The sequence below is a fragment of the Rattus rattus genome, chromosome 17 (genome assembly GCF_011064425.1).
Source record: "Rattus rattus isolate New Zealand chromosome 17, Rrattus_CSIRO_v1, whole genome shotgun sequence".
NCBI classification, from domain to species: Eukaryota; Metazoa; Chordata; class Mammalia; order Rodentia; family Muridae; genus Rattus; species Rattus rattus.
In genome coordinates this window covers 16,785,300-16,813,141 of record NC_046170.1, presented here as the reverse complement: position 1 = coordinate 16,813,141, position 27,842 = coordinate 16,785,300, and the positions used below count along the sequence as shown (strand labels likewise).

General features: G+C 42.8%; 1 protein-coding gene across 4 annotated transcripts; it reads right to left on the bottom strand.

The window, feature by feature from the left end:
• Positions 1 to 27,667, bottom strand: Scoc (short coiled-coil protein). 4 transcript variants are annotated; one of them, XM_032887703.1, is made up of 4 exons: positions 27,422 to 27,667; positions 3,315 to 3,386; positions 2,911 to 2,994; positions 1 to 1,486 (listed from the first exon to the last, which is right to left on the bottom strand). In XM_032887703.1, exons 1-4 carry the CDS (start codon positions 27,498 to 27,500, stop codon positions 1,344 to 1,346), a joined length of 378 nt encoding a protein of 125 aa, XP_032743594.1. In that variant the 5' UTR covers positions 27,501 to 27,667; the 3' UTR covers positions 1 to 1,343. The 4 variants fall into 4 exon arrangements, with proteins under 4 accessions (XP_032743594.1, XP_032743595.1, XP_032743596.1 ...); XM_032887704.1 differs by having other exon boundaries at positions 2,911 to 2,991; positions 27,422 to 27,665; XM_032887705.1 differs by lacking the exon at positions 27,422 to 27,667 and adding an exon at positions 6,205 to 6,303.
• Positions 27,668 to 27,842: the final 175 nt, after the last annotated feature.

Sequence of the window (27,842 nt, the reverse complement as noted above, 5' to 3'; positions counted from 1 at the left end):
AAACCTCTGAAACAGCTTTTTATTAAACAGCAAAGCAGAACTTGAACACAATTTTAAATAGTTATAACAAGGTCACAAAAGGGTTGCAAAATGTCTGCAATGTAAGGATTACACGTGTCCATATAGCTAAGTCACTCAAGGCTCACACTAATACAGGAGATGATCCAAGTCAAGCTGCATTAGTGGGTCTTTCCTGTTATAGACCTTACTATGATTTCTGATAGCAGCTCCTTATCAAATGGAAGCTACAAACTCAATTTTTAAACTTTGTTAAAAGAATGACTAAAATTCTGCAAACTAAGTAGTTGAGTTTACAGAAATTCTGAGAAAACAACTGAGATAAAATACTAAGGTTAATAATTATCACATATACAAAACTCTCTTATATTCATGATTCTTATACTAATATACTCTCAGTTAATTTTGCAAAAGTTCATCTCCTGGGTACAAACAAACCTTGAGACCAAACTCTTAACTGGTCTCTCCTAATCCACTTACATTAGACTCAGTCCACTTTCATATATGTCCCAAAAGTGCAGCTGTGGGTCAGAGGTAACACACATCTAGAGGGAAAACATTGGGAGTTAGTTATTTCTGTTTATCCAGTTTTCCTTCCTATTTCTATCTTTCCTCACACACCAGCATTCCTATCTTTTCAACACCAAATGGACTATTTTATGCAGTAGGGAGTTTTTACCTTCTCAATGTAACAGTTTACATTTCAAAGAAAACCCTTAATTTTTTATAACTTCAATCTATTTTCAATTGATTAAATAGAAACCAGCAATCCTATCTTATTACTAAATATCACAAATGGCAAGCCATAGATAAGAAAGTGTCTCATTTTGGTTAAGTGTCAATGATTAGAGTTCAGGTTACTCTTGTAGGAGATGAAGTTACTGTCAGGGAGGGAGATGGGAAGGAAGAGGCAGATGGAGGAGGAGAGGCACAAGACGGTGCACAAGGTACAGAAGCTGTGCATTCAGTACATGGTTTTGGTCACTTTTTCACAACATGGTTATTTTCTTGTATATTTTACTAATTAAGCATATGATAAGACAGTGCTAAACCTATATATATAAGCAAATTGGCAAAACATTCATCTTCAAGTTTCATAAATATCTGTAATTCTAATATAAAGTCTCTACAAGTGCACACTCTCATAGACTACCGTATACACAGGACGCTAACTCTTCTGTTAGGCATCAGTATTACCGAGATCTGACATTCTCTTTATAAATACTCAGGGAAGCAAACAAAGGTACTCTAACTTTTGGGTCATATCCAAGCCTTAAGGGGAAGGAAAAAAGCAGCAATCCACAGAAGAGAGGGAAGGGAACCCTTTACTTCCTTTTGCTTTTTGTATCAGTTGTTTGAAAAACACTAGAAGCAGACATGAGGTTTTCTATATATTGTCCAAGAACTTGATTTTCCGATTTTAGCTTCAGATTTTCTTCCTTAACTGCATCTACTCTTGCAGAAAGATCTATATTAAAAAATAAATAGATAAAAATACAATTATCAATAAAATCATGGTAATGACTCCATGTTAGAAATGTAAGAGCAGATTAAGGGGGACACACTGCTATAGCCCTTGCCTGGTATGTGTGAGACCCTGAATTCAATCCCTAGCACTAACAATAAATAAATATCACAATTTGTAAGTTTTCTGTTTTTTAATTCAGATTACTTGGGGGAACGGCTTAGGTTAAAAAAAACTTTTACTGAATACAAATCAGAAGACAGGCATTGTTAATGGTGTTTCCCATGGACTGGGGCGTCTGGAGAGCATTTATGCGAGTTAGCTCTTACAGTGGTTAAGAAAACTGTTTATAAAGGTGCATGTCCTCCCACACAAAATGACAATGTCTTTCCTGGAAATGTTTAAGATGCACAGCTTAACACAACTGGATTCCTAAGCTGGATAAAAAATCCAACCACCTGGTCTTTTTATAGTTTTACATTAGTTAAAAATTCACAAGATGAAAAAAGTTCAAAAGACGCAGGTCCTTATGAACAAATAAAAAATTACGTCCATTCACATATTTAACAAATGTATATTGACCAGGAGAAGCAGGCGCCATTCTAGAAACAACAGAGAACAAACTTAGTTGTGTGTGAGCACCTGTGCATTCAGTAACATGGGGTGCAGGGGTCAAGAGTACACACTAAACATGTCAACATACAGTATGTCACAACTTTTCTAGAAGTGCTGTTTTAGAGTTCTCTCTTTGGCTAAGGGTAATCTGACCAGAGGTCTGAAGGGACTCAGGAAACAAGCCACACAGTTATGTGACTAAAGGAAGAGACTACAGCGACGGAAAGGGAACAGCAGCAGCAGTGTTCCCAGATAATCTGAGGTGGAATGTATGACTGCTACAGTCAAATGAGAAGCGACTGCTCACTTCGTGCCCCAAACAAAGTAACAATACTTAATGACATTAAACATCAAAACCCAGGTTGGTGGTAGTATTAATTTTATGGAAGGAAGTTAAGAAATGAAGAAAAAACCCTAAGATCAATTTTAATCTCTAGAAGTAGTGTTTCTTTTCATTTTAATAGAGCTTTCTTGAAACAAGCTTAGTAAGACACTGCCAGGATTTAAAAAGAGCTCTCGCACTAAGTCAGCACATTGAAGACCTTAAAGAAGAGAGCAGTGACTGGTCTGAGTGAGGTACATGTGTCCTGTCAACCACAGGCAAACTGCAGACAACAGGAAGAAGGGCAATCAATGACTGGGGCAGCAACGTGACCCCCTGGATAGGATCCCTCGACCCAAACCTCCTGACCTGAGCGCAATTCCAAGATCCATGTAATAGAAGGAATGATTCCCACATGTAAATAAAATATTAACATGGATTTTGAAGTGAGCTCGATGTCATTCTTGAAAACTACTAAATACAATCTAACCTTCAAGTGTGTGCTGGAGCTCCAACACCTGATTAATGAGTCGAGTCTTTTCTTCCAGTTCCACTTGATTTTCAGCATCAACTGCTGTAATAAAAAAGTGTTAAATTTACTATTAATAAACACTGTGCCAGCTGTGGCATGTAACACTTAAAATCTGTACAACATTTTCAAACATTATCTTAGCTGTCTTAACCCAGTCCTCAACTGACGACAGAGCCTCTACATAAGGTACTAAGCAGAAAGTAACACATGAACTCGCCACACAGTTACAAAATGGAAGCCACCTTGGATGCTTTCTAAAGTAAAGGGAAGAAATTAGTGAAGACCTAAAGCTCTACAGACTGTTTCTCTGCTCTTTCCATTGCTAAGGAAGCACCCACAGCGCCAGAGGATGAAGACCTCACCGTCCATGTCAGCATTCATCATCTTGGGGAACAGACGTTCAGCTCCCGAATGCAAACTCTTTAATGAATGGTCTGTAGAAAGAAAAGGGAACACAAAACAGTAAAATATAAGCTTGCTTTTGAAGACAATGGAGTCAGCGTGCTCCAGAGGAAGGCCTGCTCTCCATGCTTTATGCTCTGAAGTACTAAGTGTGCACTCGGAGTTCAGCAAAGGACACAGCAGCATAGCTTACAGAACCGCATAAGGAAAGATGGTGCTGAGCTGCTCAGTAATCAAGTACCTGAAGCTAAATGCTGCACACGGGATTATATCACGTGGCATGTGCTAGCAAAGGGAGATGGAAATATAAATACTCAAAACAGGAAACACCTTAACTGCAATCTTGGGAAAATACCATACTACTTTTAAAGAAAGATTCAGAAACATTGTGAATCTTTTTACTAAGGACAGTCACAAAGAAGAGCAAAGGTACCCAGAGAAACCTTTCAGAGGCAGAAGAGCCAGGATACAAATATGAAAGTGGACCCTCAGGCAGCTCAGTCTGCAAGGTACTGAGCATACTGAACAACTATAAGGCTAAGCCTGCTCCTGAGTGCACAGAAGCCTGATCTCTCCGGCTTTCTACCTCACTTTACAGAGTCTCTGCCCTTCAAATAAAGTAAATTACTAAGTTTTTTTTCAAAATTCTATTTTTAAGGTTATTCAAACTATTATAGTATTTGAAAATCACACTTGAAGAATTCGTCTAGTCAACCAAATGAAACAATGCATGGTCATTTTTTGAAAGTAGTATTCCTCTCCATTTAAACAACGTTCAACTTTTAATTGACAAAGTTGTTTTATGTGCATATTTATGTCTGTGTACATGTTTATGTGTACATGCATGTCTTTGTGCACATATAGAGGTCATAAGTCAACCTCGGCTCTCTCAATCCTCTCCACTGTTTTGTTTTATGTTTAAGACCTTGAACCTGGAATTCACCGGTTCAATCAGTGTTTGTGAGCAAGCTCCAGAGGTCGTACCTCCATCTCCCAAACACATGCGCACTGCCAAGCCTGCAATTTGTGGGTTCACTAAATGCAGCACACGTGTGCACACACAACCTTGCACAGTTATTTTGTAACTTACCAGCCACCCTGGCTCTGAAAGAGGCATTATTCTCTGAGATCTCTATGTCAGCGCTTCAAAAGACTTTTCTTTGAAAATCACAAGAAGTCTCACTGCCTGTGTGTATCTAGCTTGTTAGTGAATGAGAACCTTTTATAACTTAAATCCAGAATGCAGAAAGGGTAGAAGAGATAGTAAGGCTTCAGGGATATGACAAATGCTAGTCCAGGTTTAATCTAAATTACCCTCACATGTTCACACTGTACCTTCTAAGACTTCTTCTGAAGACTATTTAGCACAGTGATTTAAAAATCCTCACTCTCCATTTAGGCTCTGAAATTTGGTCACGTTTAAAAGTCTCAGCCTCGGGGGGAAGAGAGAAAAAAAAAGTCTCAGCCTCAGTATCCTCATCCACAAAATGGAACTATTAACTGCATTTCATGGGTTTGTTCTGAGAATTTAATACATTCAATTATGTGTTTGCGTACTTAGTAAGTATTCAACAGATGTTAATGGACCTTTTCATCACCACTCACTTGTTTGGACCACAGAAGAAACTTTTAAAAAACCCATGTGGCTGAAGGCCTCATATTAGAACTCAGGCCTAATCTGAAAGCAGCTTAATTCACAGCACAGTACGCATCCAGAGTCAAGGGTACAGTCAATATCTAGTCTGTCTTTCTCATCATGGCACCTAGGCTTGCCTTAAACTCTCAGAAATGAGTTTGACATTTCCCTAATATCCATCCAAACTCAACCACCAGACATCTCTGAACCTGCAACTGATGTTTTCCACCTGTCACCCACTCATCAGAAACAGTTTTTAAAAATGGAAAGTCCAATGCACTAGTCATGCACTAAACACTTTACAGACACAGTTTTACCAAAACAGAAAGAAAATGCAATTCACAGATGTGGTACTAATTAGGCCTTATAAAGGCCAGACAGAGGCCTTGTCTCATGTTTCATACCCAAGACATAATTACGGTCCTAACCTGAGTTTGAAAAACTCGACTCCCTTGGCGTTTCCACAAAGTAAATATAAAATTTTATCTGCTTCGAGCTGCATCCACTCCAGTGTGATCTGTTTCTATCCGTTCATGTTCTCCTTTGACATTTTGGAGGTTTCAAAACCGATGGAAATCGATTGACGAACTACATCCATCGTCAATAAAGATTTCAAACTTAAGTTTAATCACTGGAGCACAGAGACACTAGGATTCCTACGCACAGCTTTGAGTCTCAAAAATGAATAACGGTTTGGGGATCTCTGTCCTTACGGCTATTACATCAGTCTCTGATGGTGTAACAGAAATCTTGGTTTTCCAGAACCTATGATTCCTCCTTCCAAAACCTTACTCTTCAATATTTGTTCCGCAGGACGCTTGAGAAAAGCTGACAAAGAAACAAACCCAGGTTCTAGCAAAGACGTCCCACCCCAGACAGGCATAGGCCACCACGCCTGTAAACCAATCCTAGCACTCGAGAGGCTGAAGCAGGAGGATTGCGGCGAGCTGGAAGGTAGCTCAGACTGCAGAGCGTCCCCTCCCACCACCAGGTCCCATCGCGCCCCGACGGCGTCCCGGTTCGGCAACGTCAGGCTCTTCCCACGGAGCCCGGGGCGTGTGGCCGGGAAGGCGGCTGCGCAGCACTCGGCGGGGCGTCGGGCCTCGCGGCCCCGCGATCCAGTCAGCCGCCCGGGTCCCCATTCCATCCCGCCCCGCCCCTCAGGGACTCGGAGGTCTCTCGGCCCGGGGCCTCGCCGGCCTGGGGCGCCTCACCTTGCGTTTGAGGCGCCGGGAAAAGGCGGGATAGGTAGGACGCCTCAGGCCGCAGCTCTCCGACCAACTGACAGCATCAGCCCCGCCCTTCCCGCCCACGGAGCGTGCGCGGAGCGAGGAGGCGGACTCCCACCAATCCTAACTCGAGATTGTACGCCTGCGCACTTGCTGCTGGACGCCGCGACTGGCCCGTGGCAGAGCACCGGGGTCCACCTTTGCCCTAACAAAAGGGCATTGACGCCCAATCAGGCGTGTTGGGCGTGTCCTAAAAAGGCAGCAACCAATCACGACGCAGAAGAGAAGACGCGCCAAAGAAAGAGGCTCTCGCTGCAGATCTTTTGTCTCGCCAGGAGCCTGGAAAGTGAGGTTGGAAGTCACTTCACATTTAAGAACGGAGTGAGCAGAGCAGTGCCATCGGCTGTCCCTCAATACTAAAAGCCCACCATCCCCATTTTTTTTTTTTTTTTTTTTTTTGGTTCTTTTTTTTTTTTTTTTTTTCGAGCTGGGGATCGAACCCAGGGCCTTGCGCTTCCTAGGCAAGTGCTCTACCACTGAGCTAAATCCCCAACCCCCCCCCATTTCTAAGATTAGAAAACGCACAAAGTGTATACCACTAATGGATGTTCCTCTCCGTACCCCATATTCTGGACAATTTTTTTAACTTACCGTTCACCCGACCACTTCATGATGCCTTAGAGCAACAGTCGCCTAATCTCAGTCGCAGAAAAACCAAGGCTTAATTAAAATTGTGTTTCTTACTCAAGTGTACATGTACAATGGGTTGCCAGATAGTTTTCGCGACACTTCATTATAACCTAACCTTAGAAACAAAAGTATCTTGCTGTTAGTGGTCAGTGACCACAGTATATCCCCACCTGCAAAGCACAGTATATTCTCACTTTCTGAGCTGCAGAGGCGAGCTTACAAATACTTTCTTCCTGGCTTTTCTTTTTTATATAAGATTTTATTTTTAATTGCATGATTATGTGGCGGCGTGTGTGCACGCGTGTGCAAGGTGCCTGAAGATGCTAGAAGAGGGAATCAGATCTCTGGAATTGGGGTTACAGAGGGTTGTGAACCACCTGGTAAGGATGCTAAGACCCCCAACTTAGCTTCCCGTGCAAGAGCAGTAAGTGTTGTTAACTGCTGAGCCATTTCTACAGCTCCCAGGTGTCTCTTCCCCCACTTAGTAGGACTTGCTAACCGTCACCGTAATCCTTTATAAATAAAGTATCTTCCATTTGGTGTTTGAGACGAATATATTTGGCTCACGCTACTACTCGGGTTTGAGGGAAGAATACAATGAATACAAGAAGAGAGGGAAATCCCAGGTAACTCTAAGAGGAGTGCCAACAAAGTAACAGAGAGAATGAATAGGGGCAATAGTCAAAGAACAACGGCATTTTCCAAGGTAGTGAAGAACACACTTTCTTTTCAAATGCGAATGCGCTGGTCATAGAACTGGGCTTTTTTTTTTTTTTTTTTTTGGTTTTAATTTTTTTTTTTGTATGTGTATTTTACTTGTATGTATTTCTCTGAAACACTTGGGTACCTGCCTGAGGAAGTCAGACAAGAGTATTGGATCTTCTGGAACTGGAGTCACCGAAAGTTGTGAGATGCCATGTGGGGCTGGAAATTGAACCTGGGTTCTCTGGAAAAGCAGCCAGTGCTCTTAACTGCTGAGCTATCTCTCCAACCCCTCCATTTTACTTTTTAATTGTGTGTGTGTGTGTGTGTGTGTGTGTGTGTGTGTACACTCGAGCATGCACGTGGGGGCCACATGAGTGAATATTGTGGCCTCTGAGTCCAGACAAGATGTTATCTGATCGCCAGGAGCTGGAGTTACAGATTTTTGTGAACCACCCAGCATTGGTGTTATGACCCTCTACCAGAGGAAACAGTTCTTGTTCATCTCTCCAGCCCCCCAACTGACAGGTTGCCTGAAAAGAATCATCATTACATTTAGAATAGCTTACATAGTTGGAATCATACAAATTATTTTCTCTGTCCACTTAGAAACTAAATTTGAAATTAGTAAGAGAAAGATATTTTGAAACTCCTGAATACTTTGGAATTAAAATACATACTTCAAACAAACTGAGTCAAGAGGATAGTCATGGAAAAATATTTTAATTAAGTTTAAATATGAACATATTAAGATATTTTAATTAATGTAAACATATTAACACATTTAATTAAGTTTAAATGTAAACATCTAAATTTGTGGATGCAACTGAAGGGATGTTTAGGAACTTTTTTTTTACTATTACAGGCTTATTTGAGAAATCAAGGAAGCTTTCAAATTATAAATCTAAGTATTCCCTTCAAGAAATTAGGAAAAGGGGCTGGAGAGATGGCTCAGCAGTTAAGAGCACCCGATTACTCTTCCAGAGGTCCTGAGTTCAATTCCCAGCAACCACATGGTGGCTCACCATCTGTAAAGAGATCCGATGCCCTCTTCTGGTGTATCTGAAGACAGCTACAGTGTACTTATATATAATAAATTAATAAATCTTTTAAAAAAAGAAATTAGGAAAAGAAAAACAATTTTAAAAACAAGCAGAGGGGCTGGGGATTTAGCTCAGCGGTAGAGCGCTTACCTAGGAAGCGCAAGGCCCTGGGTTCGATCCCCAGCTCCGAAAAAAAAGAACCAAAAAAAAAAAAACAAAAAAAAAACAAGCAGAAAGAAGGAAATAATCTAAAGTCAAAACCTTTTGTTCCTAAGTTTCCAGCATCTAGTAGATGAAGCAGAAGGGTTATGAGCTCCAGACCAGTCTGGGTTGCACAGAGCCTATTTCAGTATTCCCCACCAGCCCCCATCAGATGAGAAACCCATCAAATCAATATGGGAAAAATGAAACAGAAAGACAGTATCTTAGTTACCTTTCTACTGCTGTGACCAAACACCGTGACCAAGGCAAATGCTAGAAGGAAGGGCTTCTGTGGAACTTACAGTGCCAGAGGGAGGAGAGTCCATCACCATCATGCTGGGGACCATGGCAGGAGGCAGGCGGGCATACCACCAGGATCAGCCACTGGACACCTATATCCCCTCCTCAAAGGGAAGCATCAGGTGCACTGGGGATGGCAAGAGGCTTTTGAAACCTCAAAGCCCACCTCCAGTGCTGCACCTCCCCCAATGAGGCCACACCTCCTGATCCTTTCTGAAGATCCACCAACTAGGAACCAAGAATTCTAACGTATGAGCCTATAGAGGGCATTCTCATTCAAACCACAAAAGACAGTGTGTGTGTGTGTGTGTGTGTGTGTGTGTGTGTGTGTGTGTGTGTGTGCGCGCGCGCATATGGTCTGATGCTGAATTGAAGTCCCATGCAAGCCAAGCACATGCTTTACCACTGAGTTACAACAGTGGGTTTTTTTTGTTTTTGTTTTTGTTTTTGAAGTGGTAAAATTTACAGTCAAGGAAGATTCATCTGGAAAGAGAGAAGAGGACTTTACAAATTACCAACATGAAGATGTCAAAGGCTATAAAGACAGCAGCCTCGGAGCAGGGTGCAGAACTTGGAGGAAACTGGCAATTCTTTGAATGAGAAAACAACACCAAAGCTCACAAGAACAGATGACACCCAGAACCTATATCTCTATTTTAAACTGTCGGTGATCTGTATCCACAAAGAATATTCCAGATCCAGAAGGATCTGTGGGGAAAAAAAAAAAAAAGAAAGAAAGAAAGAAAGAAAAAATCCAAATGATTTAATAAAATTCAATTCTGTAGAAAGTTTTCCAGGAAACACAAGAGGAGAGACCATTCTTCAACTCAATTTAAAAAGCCAGCCTTCTGCTAAGACAGTGGTCCTCAACCTGTGGGTCACAGCCCATTTCACAGGGGTTACCTAAGACCATTGAAAAACATAGATATTTACATTACAATTCATAAAATAGCAAAAGTACAGTTACAAAGTAGCAACGAAAATAATTTTATGGTTGGGGGTCACCGCAGCATTAGGAATATATTAAAGGGTTGCAGATTTAGGAAGGTTGAGAACCACTGAGTTAAGAGTTAACATGAAAGACACAAAGCAAAGTGGACACAAAAGACCTTAAAAGATGATCAGGAAATCGCACAGATAGACGGTCTGAGTCACTGGGATTCCTCCCATGGCATTCAAGGGGACTTATGGTCTATCTCTCAGAACATGACAAGTCCATACGATACAAAGGACACAGTGTACACAAAATAGTTTTGCGTGGGAACAGAGGGCACACCCTACATTATCTCAGTACTTATTTTCAACCTAAACTGATGAGATCAATACTGGTGTTGGTATAAAGACGGTCTCACAGAAACAAAACAGAATAGGGCCAGGAAAAATTGCACACTCTGATTCACATAGATTTTCACAATGGGATCAAAGCAGTTCCTTGGAGAGAGGCTTATCCTCAACAACAGCGCTTCAACAACTAGATATTAATCAGCACTGGGTGTAAGCCTGAACCCTTACCTCACAGCATACACGAAAAATGTTAATTCAAATGAACATGGTCTAAAATGAAAGCTTAGATTATCAATGTTTTAGAAGATAGAGAAAGCATTATCAGATTTATACTGGCAAATCTTTTTTTTTTAACTTTTAAAAAAGATTTTATTTATTTTATATGAGTGCTCTATCTGCATGTACACCTGCGTGCCAGAAGAGGGCTTCAGGTCCCATAACAGATGGTTGTGAGCCACCACGTGGTGGCTGGATGTGGAACTCAGGACCTCTGGAGGAGCAGCCAATGCTCTTACCCACTGACCCATCTCTCCAGCCCAGCAAATATTTTTTTAGTCATAAAGAATTATAAAAAACAATAATAAAAATAACTTGATAAAAACTAAAATGTTTGCCCTTTGGAAAAACACCGATAGGAAAATGAAAACTCACAGATTTTTAAGATACTTGAAGCGTTATCATTTAACATAAGCTTGAGTTTACAATGGAGGAGGCCTAAGTGGAAGCCGTTGCACAGCCATGCACCAGATGAGGAAGAAATTAATTAGAATCAAACAGAGAAGTTCTGAGATCACTGCCATCCGGGGTTGGAGAGCTGGCTCAAAGGTGAGAAGTTCCAGCTCTCTTGCAGAGGACCCAGGTTCAACTCCCAGCACCTACAGGGAGATTCACAACCGCCTGTGATTCCAGCTCCAGGGAATCCAGGGATTCCCACATCAGCCCTTCGTGGGCATTTCATGCCAGCGGCACGCAGACGCACATGCAAGGAAAATAGGTGTACATACAAAAATAACTAAAAGGTTCCTTTAAACGATCACTCTGACCTTTCGGCCTGACACACTCTCGTGATGGGCACACAAAAAAAACTTGCCTTAAGTATTTAGAAGGATCCCAACCACAGTGGAGGTGAAATATGCAAAGAGGAGGTGTTGGGGTACCTTCAGGTGGGGCCAAGTATGTCCCCCTATACTTCAAACTCGCCAGTTCTCAAAACGCGCTTCATCCTGGTTCTCAGTAAGAAGTTAGGCTCTCTTTTCGTACTAATTCTTTTTTCTGTCGCAAGGATTTTTAATTCACTGGAGAGTGAAGGCTGTCTTGAACTCAGTGACTGAAGACTGTACTTATTGAAAACTAAACTGAGTAGTATATTCTGGAACGATTACCACGCTGACAGTGAGCCCTGTTGGCCTGTGGTAGGTTAAATCACGTCTGAGCACCTTCCTCCATCCGGCTAATTTCATAAGACATTTTCATCCATTTCTGCCGTTGCCAGAGCAAGCATGGAAGCTGCCATTGCATTAAAAAAAAAAAAAAAAAGATAGTTGTTCAAAGAATTAAGGATTTCAAGATCTACCCGGTATTAAATTTTGAACCTTATTGGGAAAAAATAGAAAAGAATACGAGGTAATGTAGATTTTTTTTCCTCATAAGTGATTTCTATCCAGATTTTCTCCCAAATTCGTTTATAATTCACACAATGTGTTTCTTTATAATAGAAAATTAAAGAATAATGTAATTAGCCCTTCGGCTGCAGATGTGGCTGCTGAGGACAAAGCCATATTCGCAAATTATTTCAGTGATTGATTTCTTATTTCGAAAATGTCAATTTGATATGCAAATGGATGATTTGGAAACGCTGATGAACGGTGCGTGCCGCAGAGCCGCCTGGGTGGTATGCGCCTGTAATCCCGGGAAGGGAGGCGCAGGCAGGAAGTCGGTAAGATCACGCACAGCGTGGGCTACGCGGTGAGGTCCAGGCCAGCCCGGAAGCCTGAGAGCCTCTCCTTACAGGTTATCTTCTGCCTGTCACAATGTCACGATTCTGTAATTCCCTGCACACAAACATTGTGAGTAATTTCAGCAGGGAAACATGCTTCACTGAGTTTTATAGAAAAAAAAAAATCTTTAAAATCAAGACCAATCATCTGAATGTTGTAGCTTTAAGAGACTTCTGTTGTGGTTTGCCCTGAAGTTATCTGTATTTTGATGCTAATTCCACTGCCCCAAGGACAGTGCCTAGTCAAGGACTCAGAACTCAGGTGACTTCACCAGAACCACCTCCCCATTGAATTTGTAAAGTACAGGTGAGGCAGGTACAGGACAGAAGGAGGCCTGTCATTGGAGGAGAAGGAAGGATGGGCGGGAGAGAAGTTTGAAGGAAGAGGAGGAGACTAGAACAGAGAGAGACAGGACAGAGGAGAGGGTGAGAAGCCATGGCAGGTGATGTTAAGATTCTGCTTTGTGTATTTACAGGTTGTTATTAATGTTCCTAGGGATGGATGGTACCGGGCTTTGTATGTTTACATGGGCAATTATATCTTACCAATTCGGTCAAAGATTATTGTGTTGTGTGTTCTTTATGTGAGGGTTTGAGTGTAGGAAAGTGTGCGGCTGGGATGTGTTTCCGCCAAGATATCTAGCAGATATCTTGGGGCACCGAGGTGTAGACCCAGAGCGGGTAAAAGACAACTATACCTTTTTATTTTTATATTTTTACAACAACAGACTTCTGTTTTGTTTTGCTGCTGGTGCATGCCTTTAATTCCAGCACCGGGCAGGCAGAGCCAGGGAGAAGCCAGCCTGGTCTACATACTGAGTTCTAGCACAGCCAGGGCTATGTAGAGAGACCTGGGTCTGAAAACATTTTTGAAAAGGAAAATTCTGTTTTTAATACCTGTGAAGCGATGCTTGGAAGAGCACAGAGAAACCAGGGTTACAATTTTATAACAGAATGGTCCACTGGGCGGCAAAGTTTTAAAATGCTGGGTTGCTAAAAAGGTTTTCTTCAAATTGTCCTAATTCTCATAGTTATCTAAGAGAGGAGATAAACTCCCCGTAACCCTTGAACGTAAACGAGGTCAGTTCTTGGAGTTCCCTCAGCTTCTGTCAAGATCTGGGATCCCAAAACACTTGCAAGTTGGTGGGCCTCTGGTTTTATGGTTGCTGAGAGGCCTGGGTCAGACTCCAGCCTCTACTCCTCACACCCCCTGCATGAACTACATTTTGGGTTCCCCCTCCATGTCTCTGGGTGCGGGGAGGCTGCAGCATGTTATGTTACAGGGGCAGAATGTTGCTCTTGGAAATCTATTGCTTCTAAAGAGAGAGAAGCAAGCTTCTCTTGGACCAAGAGTGGTAATTACCCAGGCACTGAACAGTGCTCTGGAAACACCATCCATCAAAGTCCAAGAAAGGGGTTCACACTCTTGGTGTGCCCACCAAAAATACAGTGGCCTCCCAGGGTCCACGGCAAAACCTCTCTCAGGAACCTTCTACCTGAGCTGTCTTCAGTCCTGTGGCAAACTCCTGTCCCCACCCCTCCATTACATATCGCTAGGGAAATCTCTCCAGATGTCTCAACCTGGGAGGGTTCCTTCAAGTTTATAAGGGAGGAAGAGTCCACTGGCCAGAGGCTGGTGAGACAGCAGCGGGAGTGATGGCAGCTTAGGGATGCCTGGGGCATGACTCAGGTGCATTTTGTAGCTCACTCCTGACCCTTCGCTTACACCATTTAACCTAACTTCTCCACACTTCCAAGTAAGAGTCCAGGCTGCAGTGGAAGTGCACTACCATGCTAGTATGAGGACCTGAGTTCAAATCCTATGACCGGTGGGAGACAAACCCATGTGTGGGGGTGAGAACTTTTAACTGCCTTACTGGGGAGAAGATTACAGACATCCAGAGTTTGCTGAACTGGTGAAGTCCCGGGCCAGGGAGGCGTCCTAAGGAATGTCTCCCAAGGTTGACCAGTGACCTCTACACATTTACACAGGTGTGTGTGCACTAACATAGAAACACATACACACAAGGGGGGTGTAAATAAAAACCTACATGTGATTTGTTTTAAACAATTTCTAACCACAGGGAAGCAGGGCCCCCTCTGCTTGTCCTGGCAAAGGCGGAAAACCCTGAAAAGCCACCAGGGGGCCAAGGCTGGCCTAAATCCAGTGGCAACCAGAGACCTGAAGAGACCTTAAGCTACAGGGGAATTCCTGCAGTTAATCACAGAACCCAGTATGTCTCAGGTTCATTCCCGACAAGAGTCACGAACCCAGGTTTCCCTTGTGACAGCGGGAACAGATCACAAGCAAGCAGCTCTCGGTGGGAAGAAACGTAACACACGTCTCTTCCATGCACAGATGAGGACGTCTGCGTGATGGTCATTGGTACAGTGTCCCTTCCATCCAAAGAGCTTTGTGCCAAAGTAAATGTCACTAGATATTTGCTGACAGCCCTCATAGACTACAGTCCGATCGGCATTTTAACATTTCATGTTATGTATTTGTGGCTCTTTTAGATTTGGTGTAAATGGCCTGTCATGTTCCCTTAGTATTGTAGAAAAATGACAGCCCCAGACACAGGCAGACACACATTATAATCCCAGCACTTGGGAGGCAGAGGCAGGAGAGTTGCAGATTCGTGACCAGCCTGGACTGCATCGCAAGACTCTGTCTTAAAGAAAGCACATGGACCTTCGCTCGCTCTGCCGCCTCAGACTACAAAACCAGAATTCCGGTTTCGCCTTTTATGTCTGCAGGGAAGATGAGATAAACAGGAGGGAAGTGTTTTAGCCTGCATGAGTTCCAACTGGAGCTGAACAGAAATCCCTGCATCTGGTTTCTTATATCCCTTGAGGACAGCCACTGTGTTCTGTCCAGAAATGGAGCTCCACTGCCCAGCACCTACATGCAGGTCCGTAAATTCCGTCTGGACCGGTATTCCCCTCTGAGGTCTTCATTTTCCTGGGTTGAGAGAAGCAAGTGTGTTTAGCACGACGTCCATGTTGGGGATGGTACACTACTGACCTCTAATGGTGACACTGATTTAAAGTAAGTTTCTCCACACTCTTATATGTTTCCTAATTTACTCATGATTTATATGGCATTTTCTGCTTGTTAAATGACCTTACCAATATATGACAATTTGTGTCTGTTCGTAATCAAAAGGCTTGATTTTGGCATTTCTTATAGAACATTTTAGCTGAAGAGTTGTCGAAAAAGATCTGTGGGGTCTGGGAGTTTTGGTTTTTGTTTTCCATCCTGTATAGAAATGAGCTCAGGAGAATAAAGTCCTCCCTGACTCTCTGCAGGATTGAGACTGAAATTCTTAAGGGTCTAATCACTCTTCCGCTGTGGCTGCCACTTGCCAGCTGGCGTAAGCCCCCTGCTGAGGAGAAACAACCTTATTTACAGCTCTAGTCGAGCAGGCACATGGCCACCATCCTCGCCTGTGGCACCATTGTATGTGAGTGTGAGTGAAGCCAAATGTTTCTCTAACTCACACATCCCCTGGTGGATCGATGGGTGTTCTTCAGGACTGAACAGAAGGGGCTTTGTTATGCCTGTGGATCTGCACCAAGACCCCACATCGGGAGCCTGCACATGGCATCATACTAGCTGAGATTTCGAAGGGGAGATCTTTGAAGAAGTCGAGTGTATTCTGAATTTGGGAGACTGTAACAGCCTTCTCAGCATGTCCAGAAGATCAACTGACTAAATAAATAGACGGTGAATTCTTCAGAATCCTCCCAGGCATCAATACCCATATTCCGTCCCACTTTGAATCTCAACGGGGTTGAATTGCTTCCTCCCGGGGAATGTGACTTGCTCTGAGGAAAAGTCATCACCAAGAATAAACAGGACTTCCCAGAGACCCTTGTCCTGAAAAGGCCACGTTTGGGGCTCTGATTGACAGCTCCAGCTGAACAATCAGGCTACATCAGCATCCAGTGCTAGCAGTGTGGAGACACCATCATGGACACCTACTCATCCAGCTTCCGGTGACTGCAGCCACAAGTCCCACAGGGGAATCAACCACCTACACAGCTACCGGATCTCTGAACGCCACCCGCAAGGGTGTTGCTTACAATGCTACGGAATATGTTGCCACATGGAAGTAGTGATCAGAACAACAAGGAAAAGGTTATTTATGAAAGAAATGTATCTCATTCTGTAAGCATACATGAAAAACGCAGAATACTGTGTGCCTCTCAAACACCGACAGAATCTGTTGACATAGGGCTAGGCAGTGTTATGATCAGACCAAGGAGTGGCGCTGTTACGAGGCGTGGCTCTGTTGGAGTGGGCGTGGCCTTTCGGGACAGTGTCGCAGTGGTTATGGGCTTTAACATCCTCACCCTAGCTGCCTGGAAGTCAGTCTCCCACTAGCGGCCTTCAAATGAAGGTGTAGAACTCTCAGCTCTGCCTGCGCCATGCCTGTCTAGACGCTGCCGTGCTTCCCACCGTGACGATAATGGACTGAACCTCTGAACCTGTAAGACAGCCCCAGTTAAATGTTGTCCTTTCTAAGAGTTGCGGTGATCATGGTGTCTGTTCACAGCAATGGGAACCCTAAAGACAGTCACCCTGCCTTATTCTTACTGGAGATAAATCTGGAAGATAGTTTACAGAAATGACGTGAATGCAGATGAAAGATTCGAACAATTCAAGGTAGTGGGATTAGAATCTCTGCACACTTCTTCAAAATGTTGTCTAAAATTTATGAAGCACTAGTTTATACATTAAAACCACATATAAAAATTTAACTGGGGGGGGCTGGAGAGATGGCTCAGTGGTTAAGAACACCGACTGCTCTTCCAGAGGTCCTGAGTTCAAATCCCAGCAACCACATGGTGGCTCACAACCATCTGTAATGGGATCCGATGCCCTCTTCTGGTGTGTCTGAAGTGTACTCATATACAAAATGAATAAATAAATTAAAAAAAAATTTAACTAGGAAAAATACACATGAAATACATCTTTTTTGGAAAGAGAGAGAATTCCTTTTAAAAAATACTTGTAAATCTTCCATAAATTGATCTTTTCAAATATAATTAAAAAAAAAAAACTGGCAAGACATGATTGCTTTTAGGGGAGCACTTTCAGCCTACACTGTATCACCTACTTTCTCCTCATACCTCATGCTGACTTCCCCACTTCCTAGCATTTTTTCCTAAGACAACTGTTACACGCATTAGTAAAATGCCAGATGAATATAACATAAGCACCATTGCTTTGTTTCTCAAAATCTGATCACATGTTAGAATTGATTCCCTGCTCCCATAAATCAGTCTTGATTTTTTTTTTTTTTTTTTAAGGAACGTGTTGTGGTCTGACACCACCACCACCGCCACCCCCATCGTAGCTGTAGATCTTTTGTTCCAGGCCTGCCAGCTACTTCATATTGCTGCTGTAATATGCCTGCCAGTCGTTGACACAGAGAAATATCTTGACTCAGAACAAAGCCATGCTGATCACGTATTCTGTTAAGTTCTGTATGTTAATCTTATGAAATCCCGCAAAGCTTTACATAGGTCACATCAATTCAAGGTCAATATGAACTGTTTATGAATATGTCTAAAACGGCTTGAGTCAATCACCAAGCAGAATGTTTTGTACCTGTGTATGACCTCATTGTGTTTGTGGGCTTTTTCCTTTATAAGCCGACTGAAAAAGATGCTTGTGGTCATAGCTCAGATAATTCTGAGCTATGTCCCTGACACTCAGTTTTAGGATGTGTATTCAATAAGGTATCCCTGTCTGACTGAGATCGGTGTTTGTGTGGTTTGTGGAGTGACTCTCAGACCCCAGCACAATGTAGATCAGGCACTAAGAACAAGAGCTAATGAAGGAGATGTCGTGAAAAGGAAAAACTTCTCTACAGCAAAGGACACCATCATTCAGACAATATGGCAGGCTACAGAATGGGAAGCAATTTTTAACCCACCACACATCCAATAAAGATATCTAAGATATATAAAGAACTCAAAAAAGTGGACATCAAAAAAAAAAAAAAACCCTCACAAATAACCCATTTAAAAACAGGGTACAGAACTAAGCAGAGAATTCTCAGTTGAGGAAACTCAAGTGACTGAGAAACACTTAAAGAAAAGTTCAACATTCTTCGTCAACAAGGAAATGCAAATCAAAAATACTTTGAAGATTTCGCCTCACACCAATCAGACTCAGCAACATCAATAAGACAAATGGAAGCTCATGCTGGTGACGGTGTGGAGTAAGAGAAACGCTGGTCCATTGCTGGGGGGAATGCAAACTTGTGCAGCCACTGTGGAAACCTGTGTGGCTGTTCTTCAAGAGACTGGGAATAGACCTACCTCAAGATCCAGTTATATCCAAAGGACTCTACACCCTACATCCTACTGCAGAGACATCTGCACAAGGTTCATCTCTGCTCTATTCATAATAGCCAGAAACTATAAACAATCTAGACGTCCATCAACAAATGAATGAATAAAATACGATATGTTTATATAATGAAATATTACTCAACCACTAAAAAAAAACGAAAACGTGAAATTCGCAGGTAAATGGATGGAACTAGAAAGAACGGAAAAACACTCACTGAAATGGAAACTGAAGAGTTCTTTGGAAAGTCAGTTGTGTCAGATGGGGTTTTGTTGGAGCAAACACGTGAAGGAACATTTCGCTGAAGCAGACACATGTGAAAGAATGTTCTGTTAAAGCAAGCATGTAAAGGGACATGTGATAAAAGTATTTTTTGCTAATGACATGTATGTGTTGGTCTGCCTTACATTGCCTATTTGAGTTGCATTTGTTGGGACTCCATAGAGAGAAATGCACCAAAAAACTTCTGGTGGTATGTCAGCACTTTTTGTCATTTTTGTAGACCCAGGCTAATTGGCAGAGTGATGTCAGCTGAGACAGGCTCACGGGCTGAGACAAGACCTGTAACAAACACATGATGTTTGGAAGGAGTATAAATAGGACTCAACAGACAATAAAGAAGGCAGAGCTTGGCTTGTTTATAGAGCTAGCTGTGCAATGCTTGTTGGTCTCGTGTCTTTGCTGATCTTCACTTCACTGAGAGAGGCACAGCTGAGAACTTCTCTTGAAGTTCCTGTTGACCTTGGTCCCTCCTGCTAACTTGTGATGGGGCAGAGGCCTGGCTGTTTCTGCTAGGTTGTGTCACTGCTGTGGATTCATGTTTGTTATCCCAACTCTACCAAGTGGAACTAGACCGTTGGTATATCCATGAGGTGTCTGTGAGTGGATGGAGCTGTCACTGTTGTCCTGTGAACTGAACTGCCAATTTCCTGATGACACAGATGGGATTTACTCCAAAGTATCATTTCTAAAGAGGCCCACTTCCCTATAACCTTTCTTTAACAATACCTCTCTCTGGTGGGTGGTAGGCAAGAAGGGAGGTTAAAGCATTTAAGAACCATCGTTAAAAGTAGACATTTAAAAAATTAAAGTTATGGGGTTGGGGATTTAGCTCAGTGGTAGAGCACTTGCCTAGCAAGCGCAAGGCCCTGGGTTCGGTCCCCAGCTCTAAAAAAAGAAAAGAAAAAAAATTAAAGTTACAATTCACTATCCTGAATGAGGTAACCCAGACCCAGAAAGACAAATATGGTATGTATTTACTTATATGTGGATGTTAGATATCAAGTTATTGATAAGCTACAGTGTGTATAACCACAGAGGTTATGCAGAGAGGAAGGGATTGGGTGGATGGATGGATGGATCTTGCTAGGAAGAGGAAATAGGTTAAATAGTTATGGGTGGAAGGATTTGGGGGTGGTGGTGGCTGCAACTGAAGGATCAAACACTGAGGGGAAGAGAAGAGGGATTGAGGGAGGGAATGTGGGAAGAGACAGCTAAAATGAAAGGCTACTTGAGGAGTCATAAGGTATGTCAATACAGTAGAAGTTTCCTAAAATATACACATATGTGAAGGTGGTCTATGTAAAATCACCAAGTACTGGAGAAAACAGGGCCCCATCTGGAGATCTCTTCTCACCACAGGAAGCTACCAGTACCCAGACTGAGCACTACCTGAGTTGTTAGCCAAAGGAGTTCCATGAAAATCCCCAAGCGGCCCAGACTAAGGTTTCCCTCAAGCTGACAGTAAGGTCCTATTGCTCAAGACAACACCTTCACAACACGGAGAAGTCACAAGATACGCCAGTGCCATAGTGGTACCAAGCTTACAGGAATAACCAGCCAATAAATGATTTGTGCTAATGCCCACCCCATGGGGTGGAGCTCACATCCACAATGCTTGGGTGACCGACAACCTGAAACTAGATAGGACAGGAACCTAAGGTAAAACCAAATACTACTGTTCTGCTAAAGGAATATACCAATAAAATGAGTCCTAGTGACTTCTTCTCAACGGATCGGTGCCTTGCTCAGCCATCATCAGAGAAACGTCCTCCTGCAGTGCTTGTTCAAGCATGGAGACCCACAGCCAGAAAATATGCCAACAGTAGAGATGTCAGGACACTCAGCCCTAAAACTTTTAGGGCTTTTAGGCTAAAAAGGATGTTTCCATCAAATCCCTCCCCTCCGGGCTCAGGGAGCTCTGTGGAAGACGAGATAGAAAGAGTGCATGGGCCATCTCCAGCCCCATGCACGCACTTCCTAGCAGCCATTTCTCATTATTGGCATTTATCTTGCAGACATATATCTCGCTATAAAACATGGGCTTACTTCCAATATTTACTTTAGTGACTTTCTTCATTTTGTGATAATGGTTTCTTTTCAATATAGGAACAGTTATATGCATTTCTAAAGAAGTCAACAGATGTCCTAATTGTCAGGAGGACCAAGGACCTTCAGGGGAACCACAATGACACTAGATGGGTCATCTTTCTGCAAGGCCTGCCTGGGTTTTTCTGCCTCATAGGAGTTTATTTTAAAAAAAAAATGGCCTCCAAAATACAGTCATGGGAATGTGATGACATCTGTCAGCTATGACTTCACCTAATTTTTCTTCAACAAATGATTATACATTAAGAAAAAATGATAACGTCCCAATCACAAAGTGTACAAATAAAAGGATTAGAATTTATGTTAGCTTTAAAATAACATGAGGTACAAAAATTGTTCTTGGAGAAACCCTTTGAAATACAGGTTCACCCTGGACAATTTTCTATAGACACACTGGCTGAGAAATTTACTTTTCTGAGATCAACAACCACTACCAAGTAAAGAGTCCCTCGGATTATCCACCAGAATCAATTCTGTGGAAGGGCTCAAAGCAAGAACAGAAACCCACTGTGCAAGCGCTGTCTGAGGAGGCTCATACTAGCAAGGGGCTCAAACCACTAAGAACTTCAAAAGAATTTTAAAGTGCTAAGAAACATGGTTGATAAAACGTCTTCTAATTCTTTTGTAGCAAATGAAGCCCTCTGCATAGAAGCATGACCTCTTCCGTGGTTGTGCTGGCGTGAAAGCTAAATAGTAAACTTCTCTCCCTTCCACTCTCCTCTCCCCTTCTCCCTTCCACTCTCCTTTTCCTCCCCCTCGTCCCCCAGGACCCTGGTGCATGGTTAGCCAGTATATTGAAATAAATAAAAGTACAATCTTTGGGGGTCTCCCCTGAGAGAAAAACTATACTGAAATTATCAAAGAATATGAATAAGCCAACAAGAAAAGAAATCTAACTCTACTTCTTCTTCTTCTACTTCTTCTTCTTCTTCTTCTTCTTCCTTCTTCTTCTTCCTCCTCCTCCTTCTTCTTCTTCTTCTTCTTCTTCTTCCTTCTCTTCTTCTTCTTCCTCCTCCTTCTTCTTCTTCTTGTTAATCTAGTGATGAGGAACAGCTCTGGTGCAGTAAGGAGACTGTGGACAGTTTTGCCTTTTAAAGGGAAAGTCAAAAATAGTAATAGGTATCTTTTGGTGAGAAAATGAGGCAATGTTCTGAATGACTGAAAACATTTAGCTGTTGCTCCAGCAGTCTAGTTCTTAAACTTATTTATTAAACTGATTTTTTTTTTCTTTTCTTTTTTTTGGAGCTGGGGACCGAACCCAGGGCCTTGCGCATGCTAGGCAAGCGCCCTACCACTGAGCTAAATCCCCAACCCCTAAACTGATTTTTTTTATTGTGCTAAATCATTTGCCACCATCAAGAGGACTTCTTGGTCTGAAGATGGTTCTACAGAGAGAACCTTTAACAACGTGCAGGAATGCATGAGAGCTGGGTCACTGCCAGCAGTCAGCTAATGGCCTTCTTAAATGGCTTATGCTAAGTCTCTGAGCCATTTTTTCGGGGGGGGGGAGGATTCCTAATGCCACTATCATATTATCTTCATCCTATGGTGACAGATGTCTCACAGTGTCAATGTCATGATCCATACTCAGAGGGACTTGAATGCCAACTGAGACCTTCTGCCATCTGCAATGAATACACTCATTTGTTCCCAAGGGAGATAGTGTCCCCATGATAGAACAGTCTTCTGGCACCTTTAAAGGTATCTGAACCAACTCTGTGCATGGTGTGTGCATGTGTACATAGGAGGATAAAGGTAAGGTTGACATTAATTGCGTCTTTCACTACCCACATTGTTTTGAGACAGTCTTTCACTCAGCTTAAAGCTCACTGATTAGGTGAGACTAGCTAGCCAGCAAGTCCTGGGGACCCTACAGTTTCGATTTCTCCAGCTCTGGGGTTACAACAAATACTGCTTGCCTTGTCTGGTAGTGGCAGCGGGCTTTCTTCTTCCTCTTCTTCTTCTTCTTTCTTCTTCTTCTTCTTCTTCTTCTTCTTCTTCTTCTTCTTCTTCTTCTTCTTCTTCTCTTCTCTCTCTTTTCTTCTTCTTCCTTCTTCCTCTTCTTCCTCTTCTTCCTCTTCTTCTTCTTCCTCTTCTTCCTCTTCTTCCTCTTCTTCCTCTTCTTCTTCTCTCTTCTTCTTCTTCTTCTTCTCTTCTCTTCCTCCTCCTCCTCCTCTTCCTCCTCCTCTTCCTCTTCCTCTTCCTCCTCCTCCCCCTCTTCCTCTTCCTCTTCCTCTTCCTCTTCTTCTTCTTCTTCTTCTGTTGAGGTTTGCCCTGAAGTTATCTGTATTTTGATGCTAATTCCACTGCCCCAAGGACAGCTGCCTAGTCAAGGACTCAGAACTCAGGTGACTTCACCAGAACCTTCTCCCCATTGAATTTGTAAAGTACAGGTGAGGGCAGGTACAGGATAGAAGGAGGCCTGTCATTGGAGGAGAAGGAAGGATGGGCGGGAGAGAAGTCTGAAGGAAGAGGAGGAGACTAGGAGAGAAAGGAAGAGACAGGACAGAGGAGGGGGTGAGAAGCCATGGCAGGTGATGTTAAGATTCTGCTCTGTGTATTTACAGGTTGTTATCAATGTTCCTAAGGGATGGATGGTACCGGGCTTTGTATATTTAAATGGGCAATTATATCTTACCATTTGGGTCAAAGGTTATTGTGTTGTGTGTTCTTTTATGTGACGGTTTGAGTGTAGGAAAGTGTATGGTGGCAAGAGACACTGGGGCACCGTGGAGTTGGGATATGTTTCTGCCAAGATATCTAGCAGGTGTCTTGAGGCACCGAGGTGCCGGACCTAGCGGGGTAAAAGACAACCAATACTTTTTTTATTTTTAATATTTTTGCAACAACATTTCTTCTTCTTCTTCTTCTTCTTCTTCTTCTTCTTCTTCTTCTTCTTCTTCTTCTTCTTCTTCTTCTTCCTCCTCCTCCTTCTCCTCCTTCTCCTCCTCCTCCTTCTTCTCCTCCTTCTCTTCCTTCTCCTTCTTCTCCCTCCTCCTCCTTCTCCTCCAAGTACTTCCTCTTCTTCACAATCATCTTCTCCTCCTTCTCCTTCTTCTTTTCCTTCTCCTTCTCCTTCTTCTCCTTCTCCCTCCTCCTCCTTCTCTTTCTCTTTCCCCTCCTCCTCCTCTTCCTCCTCCTCCAAGTACTTCCTCTTTTTCACAATCATCTTCTTCTGCTTCCTTCTTCTACTACTACTGCTTCCTCTTCTTTTTCTTCCTCCACTTCCTTCTTCCTCTTCTAGAAACATCATCATGTAGTCCCAGAACTGGTCTTGTCTTAATCACCACTAATTTCTTAGTTCCAGCTAAGCAACATAAATTGTTCCTGTAACCCCTTCTATTTCTTGACTCAAAAGCTAAAGCCATATTGCCAAAGATGCCAAGTTCTGCTGCTTGCTAAGGCTGGAACATGGTACTCCTTGTTCTATTACATCCTCGGCAGCCTCATTATTGTCTTCAGTGATTTCGTTCACTGCCTAAGCTTGGCTGTCCTGGAACTCAGAGATCTGCATGGCTCTGTCTCCTGAATACTCAAATTAAAGGCATGTACCACTCACCACCATTGGACTTAAGCTTTTCTTCACCTAGAACCTGCTCTGTTCCAGGCTGGCCTTTAACTTAAATATCTGCTTGCTTTTGTCTCATGGAATTAAAGGTGTGTACCACCATGCCTGGGCCAAAGCTTTTCATGGCCACTATTCCTCAAGATCCAGAGCAAAAGCCTGTATCTTCCAGCCTCAAGATCTGGATCACAAAGTGTGCCTTCCATTTCTGGATTTTAATAACCAGGTAATAATACCTAACAGGCTATAAATATCCCTTGTTCAACTGCTAACACAAACAGTAAGCTTATCTGGGTGGATCCTGCCCTGAGATCACCATTCCCTTAACTTGTTCATTTCCTTGAACACAGGGTTCAGCTCCATTTCACTTCCTGGTGCCCCTTTCATACTTGAACCATACATTTGGCATTTTTTTCATAAGCTTGTTACACTTGATCAAAATGATCTTCATGAGAGTAAACCAGAAGACAAAGTCTACGCTGGGCGTTTCTGAGACTTTCTTTGTCAATGCAATTAATCTGAATCTCTTCACCTTAGCCTTAGGCAGACTATTTAGACAAGAGCAAAAAGCAGCAACATTCTTCACCAAAACATCATTAGAACAACTTCCAGAGTTCAAATCACCCTCAGCACCAGTGTCTTTCATACTGTCTCACTTAAAGCATTCCGTGGTTTTCCAAATCCAATATCCCAAAATCTACATTCCTCCTAACAAAAAATGATCAGGCCTATCACAGAAATACCCCAGTCCCTGGTACCAACTTCTGTCTAGGGTTTCTATTGCTGTGAAGAAACACCATGACCAAGGCAATTCTTATAAAGGACAACCTTTAATCTGAGTTGGCTTATACTTTTAGAATTTCAATCCATTATTATCATGACAGGATAATGCACAGCAGCACCCAGGCAGGCCTGTCACCTGAGAGTTCAACATCTTCATCCAAAGGAAAACAGAAGCAAACTGTCTTCCAGGCAACTAGGAGGAGGGTCTCAAAGCCCACTCCCACAGTGACACACTTCCTCCAACAAGGACACACCTACTCTAACTAGGCCTAATAGGGCTACTCTGTGGGACAAATATATTCAAAGCACCACAGGTAGTGTACAATCACAGTGAAATAGTGTTCAGCCTTAAAAGGAAGCTGTGTTAACATGGGTGAGCTAGGGTGGGTTTGAAATGTTCTCATCATTAAGAACAGAATATGTAGCTGAATTTTTTAACATGTTTACATAATATTTTATTTGTATATAATAACTAGAGTGTGGGGTTGGGGATTTAGCTCAGTGGTAGAGCGCTTGCCTAGGAAGCGCAAGGCCCTGGGTTCGGTTCCCAGCTCCGAAAAAAAAAAAAAAATAACTAGAGTGTGAATGAGTGGGGTGAAGAAAGAGGGGGAATATTTCAGAAAGTCTCCCTTCTCTCAGGTTCAGCCCACTTCACAATGCACAGAGAATGTGGCCTGGCTTCATCCAAGGAGTCTCCCAGATCAGAGTACTGAGACTTGGCACGCACCATCTGTTCACCCAGCCCTCTGGAAGCCAAGAAATGAGCTTCCTCTCTGTCTTCATGTGCTGCTTTCCACTGCGAAAGGCAGTGAGCAGTGACCCACTCTGTCCCCAGGCCTGCACCTTGTTTCTTTCTCTCAGTAGGAAGGTACAAAGTACTCTGAATTCCCAAGAGCCCAGCATGTTTATAGCAGGCTTCCCATGCAGCTGGACTGGTGCCCTGTGTTCATTGTCTGGCTGCACTTCAGAAAGACACTTTCTGAATTTGTGTATTCAGGGAGAAAGTGAAGAATACTTAATGTTAAGTATTCAAGCTTTTCATCCAAGCTAAACACAGTAACCACCATGGCTTAGCTGAGGTCCTGCTGGCTTTCTTACCATGATTGTGCTAGAGAAACTTAGAAAGCCATTGCATCACACACACACACACACACACACACACACACACACACACACACACACACACACACACACACACTGCGCACACACACAACACAAGCGCACACGCATGCGCACGCACACATGTGCGCATGCATCTTGCAAGACTCACACATCAAGACTGCTGCGCATGCACAAGACATGCACACGCCAGCAGATTGTATTTTTGGATAGTTCCAGCAATATACAGTTCAGCAATATCTCTTTTTCTCTGAGAAGTTGGGTGAGTAACAGTTCTGGGTTTCCCCCTCCCCTATGTTAAATTTGGCAAACTTTGCCCTTGCTTAACACTAAACATTTCTGACACAGGTCTTAAAGCTACTTGTAGGATATTCAGACATTTTTTCAGAAATAATAAAAACTATTTGAAAAAGTAGAGAAGAAATAATCAAAAAAAGAATAATATCACAGACTTAACAGCAACTTCGAGGTCATGTTTCCTGAACCAGGAAATGAACACTTTATAGTTTGGAGATTTTCTTATTTATTTTTCAAAAGTCCATCTAATAAATGTAACCACGGGAAACAGGGCTATCCGTTCATTTGAAAGGAAAAAGAAAACCTGCTCTTAATTAAATGTTGGCTTTTGTAGCTATATTTTTCAAGTATTTTCCAATGAGTATGTTTGGCTACTGTAATTAGGTTATATATTTTTTTAAAGGTTATATTTTTAACCACCTAGCAGTCACAGAACTTTCTGTCTGAGCATCTATCTACGTGTTTCTTACCTGTGTCATCCGTGAGAGAAATGCTGGTGAACGCGCTGTCTTCCTCCTCCCCTGTGTTCAACCCGTCCATCTTGTTCATGAGCAATGCCAGCCAGGACTGGCGGCTGTCCCTTGTGCTCGCCCTTGAGGAGCGGCAGCTGCCCCGTGTGCTCGCCCTTGCTGAATCATTAATAAGTACCCTAGCAGGAGCTATCTGATCCTCCACCCTTCTCAGCCTCTCTCCGCTTTCGACTTGAGCTTTGTATTCTCAACCAGAAACCAGTCCCGAGTTAAAGAGTTACAGCGCTTCTTCCGGCAAAGCTGATTGGCCCTGCTGACATAGCCTAGCAGACAGTGGCACCCTGTCTTCAATCCCACAGTGTAGTTTCCGTGGGCTGGATTGTGGGTTGGTTACAGAAATTACCCAGAAAGCTTTGGAATG

Bases quoted from the DNA above. Each gene is read 5' to 3' on its own strand.
- Scoc (XM_032887703.1), bottom strand. From the start codon at position 27,500: ATGAACAAGATGGACGGGTTGAACACAGGGGAGGAGGAAGACAGCGCG. The intron at 3,387-27,421 runs GTAAGAAACACG...TTCTTTCTACAG, and splicing joins TTCTCTCACGGATGACACAG to ACCATTCATTAAAGAGTTTG. The intron at 1,487-2,910 runs GTTAGATTGTAT...TTTTTAATATAG, and splicing joins GCTCCAGCACACACTTGAAG to ATCTTTCTGCAAGAGTAGAT.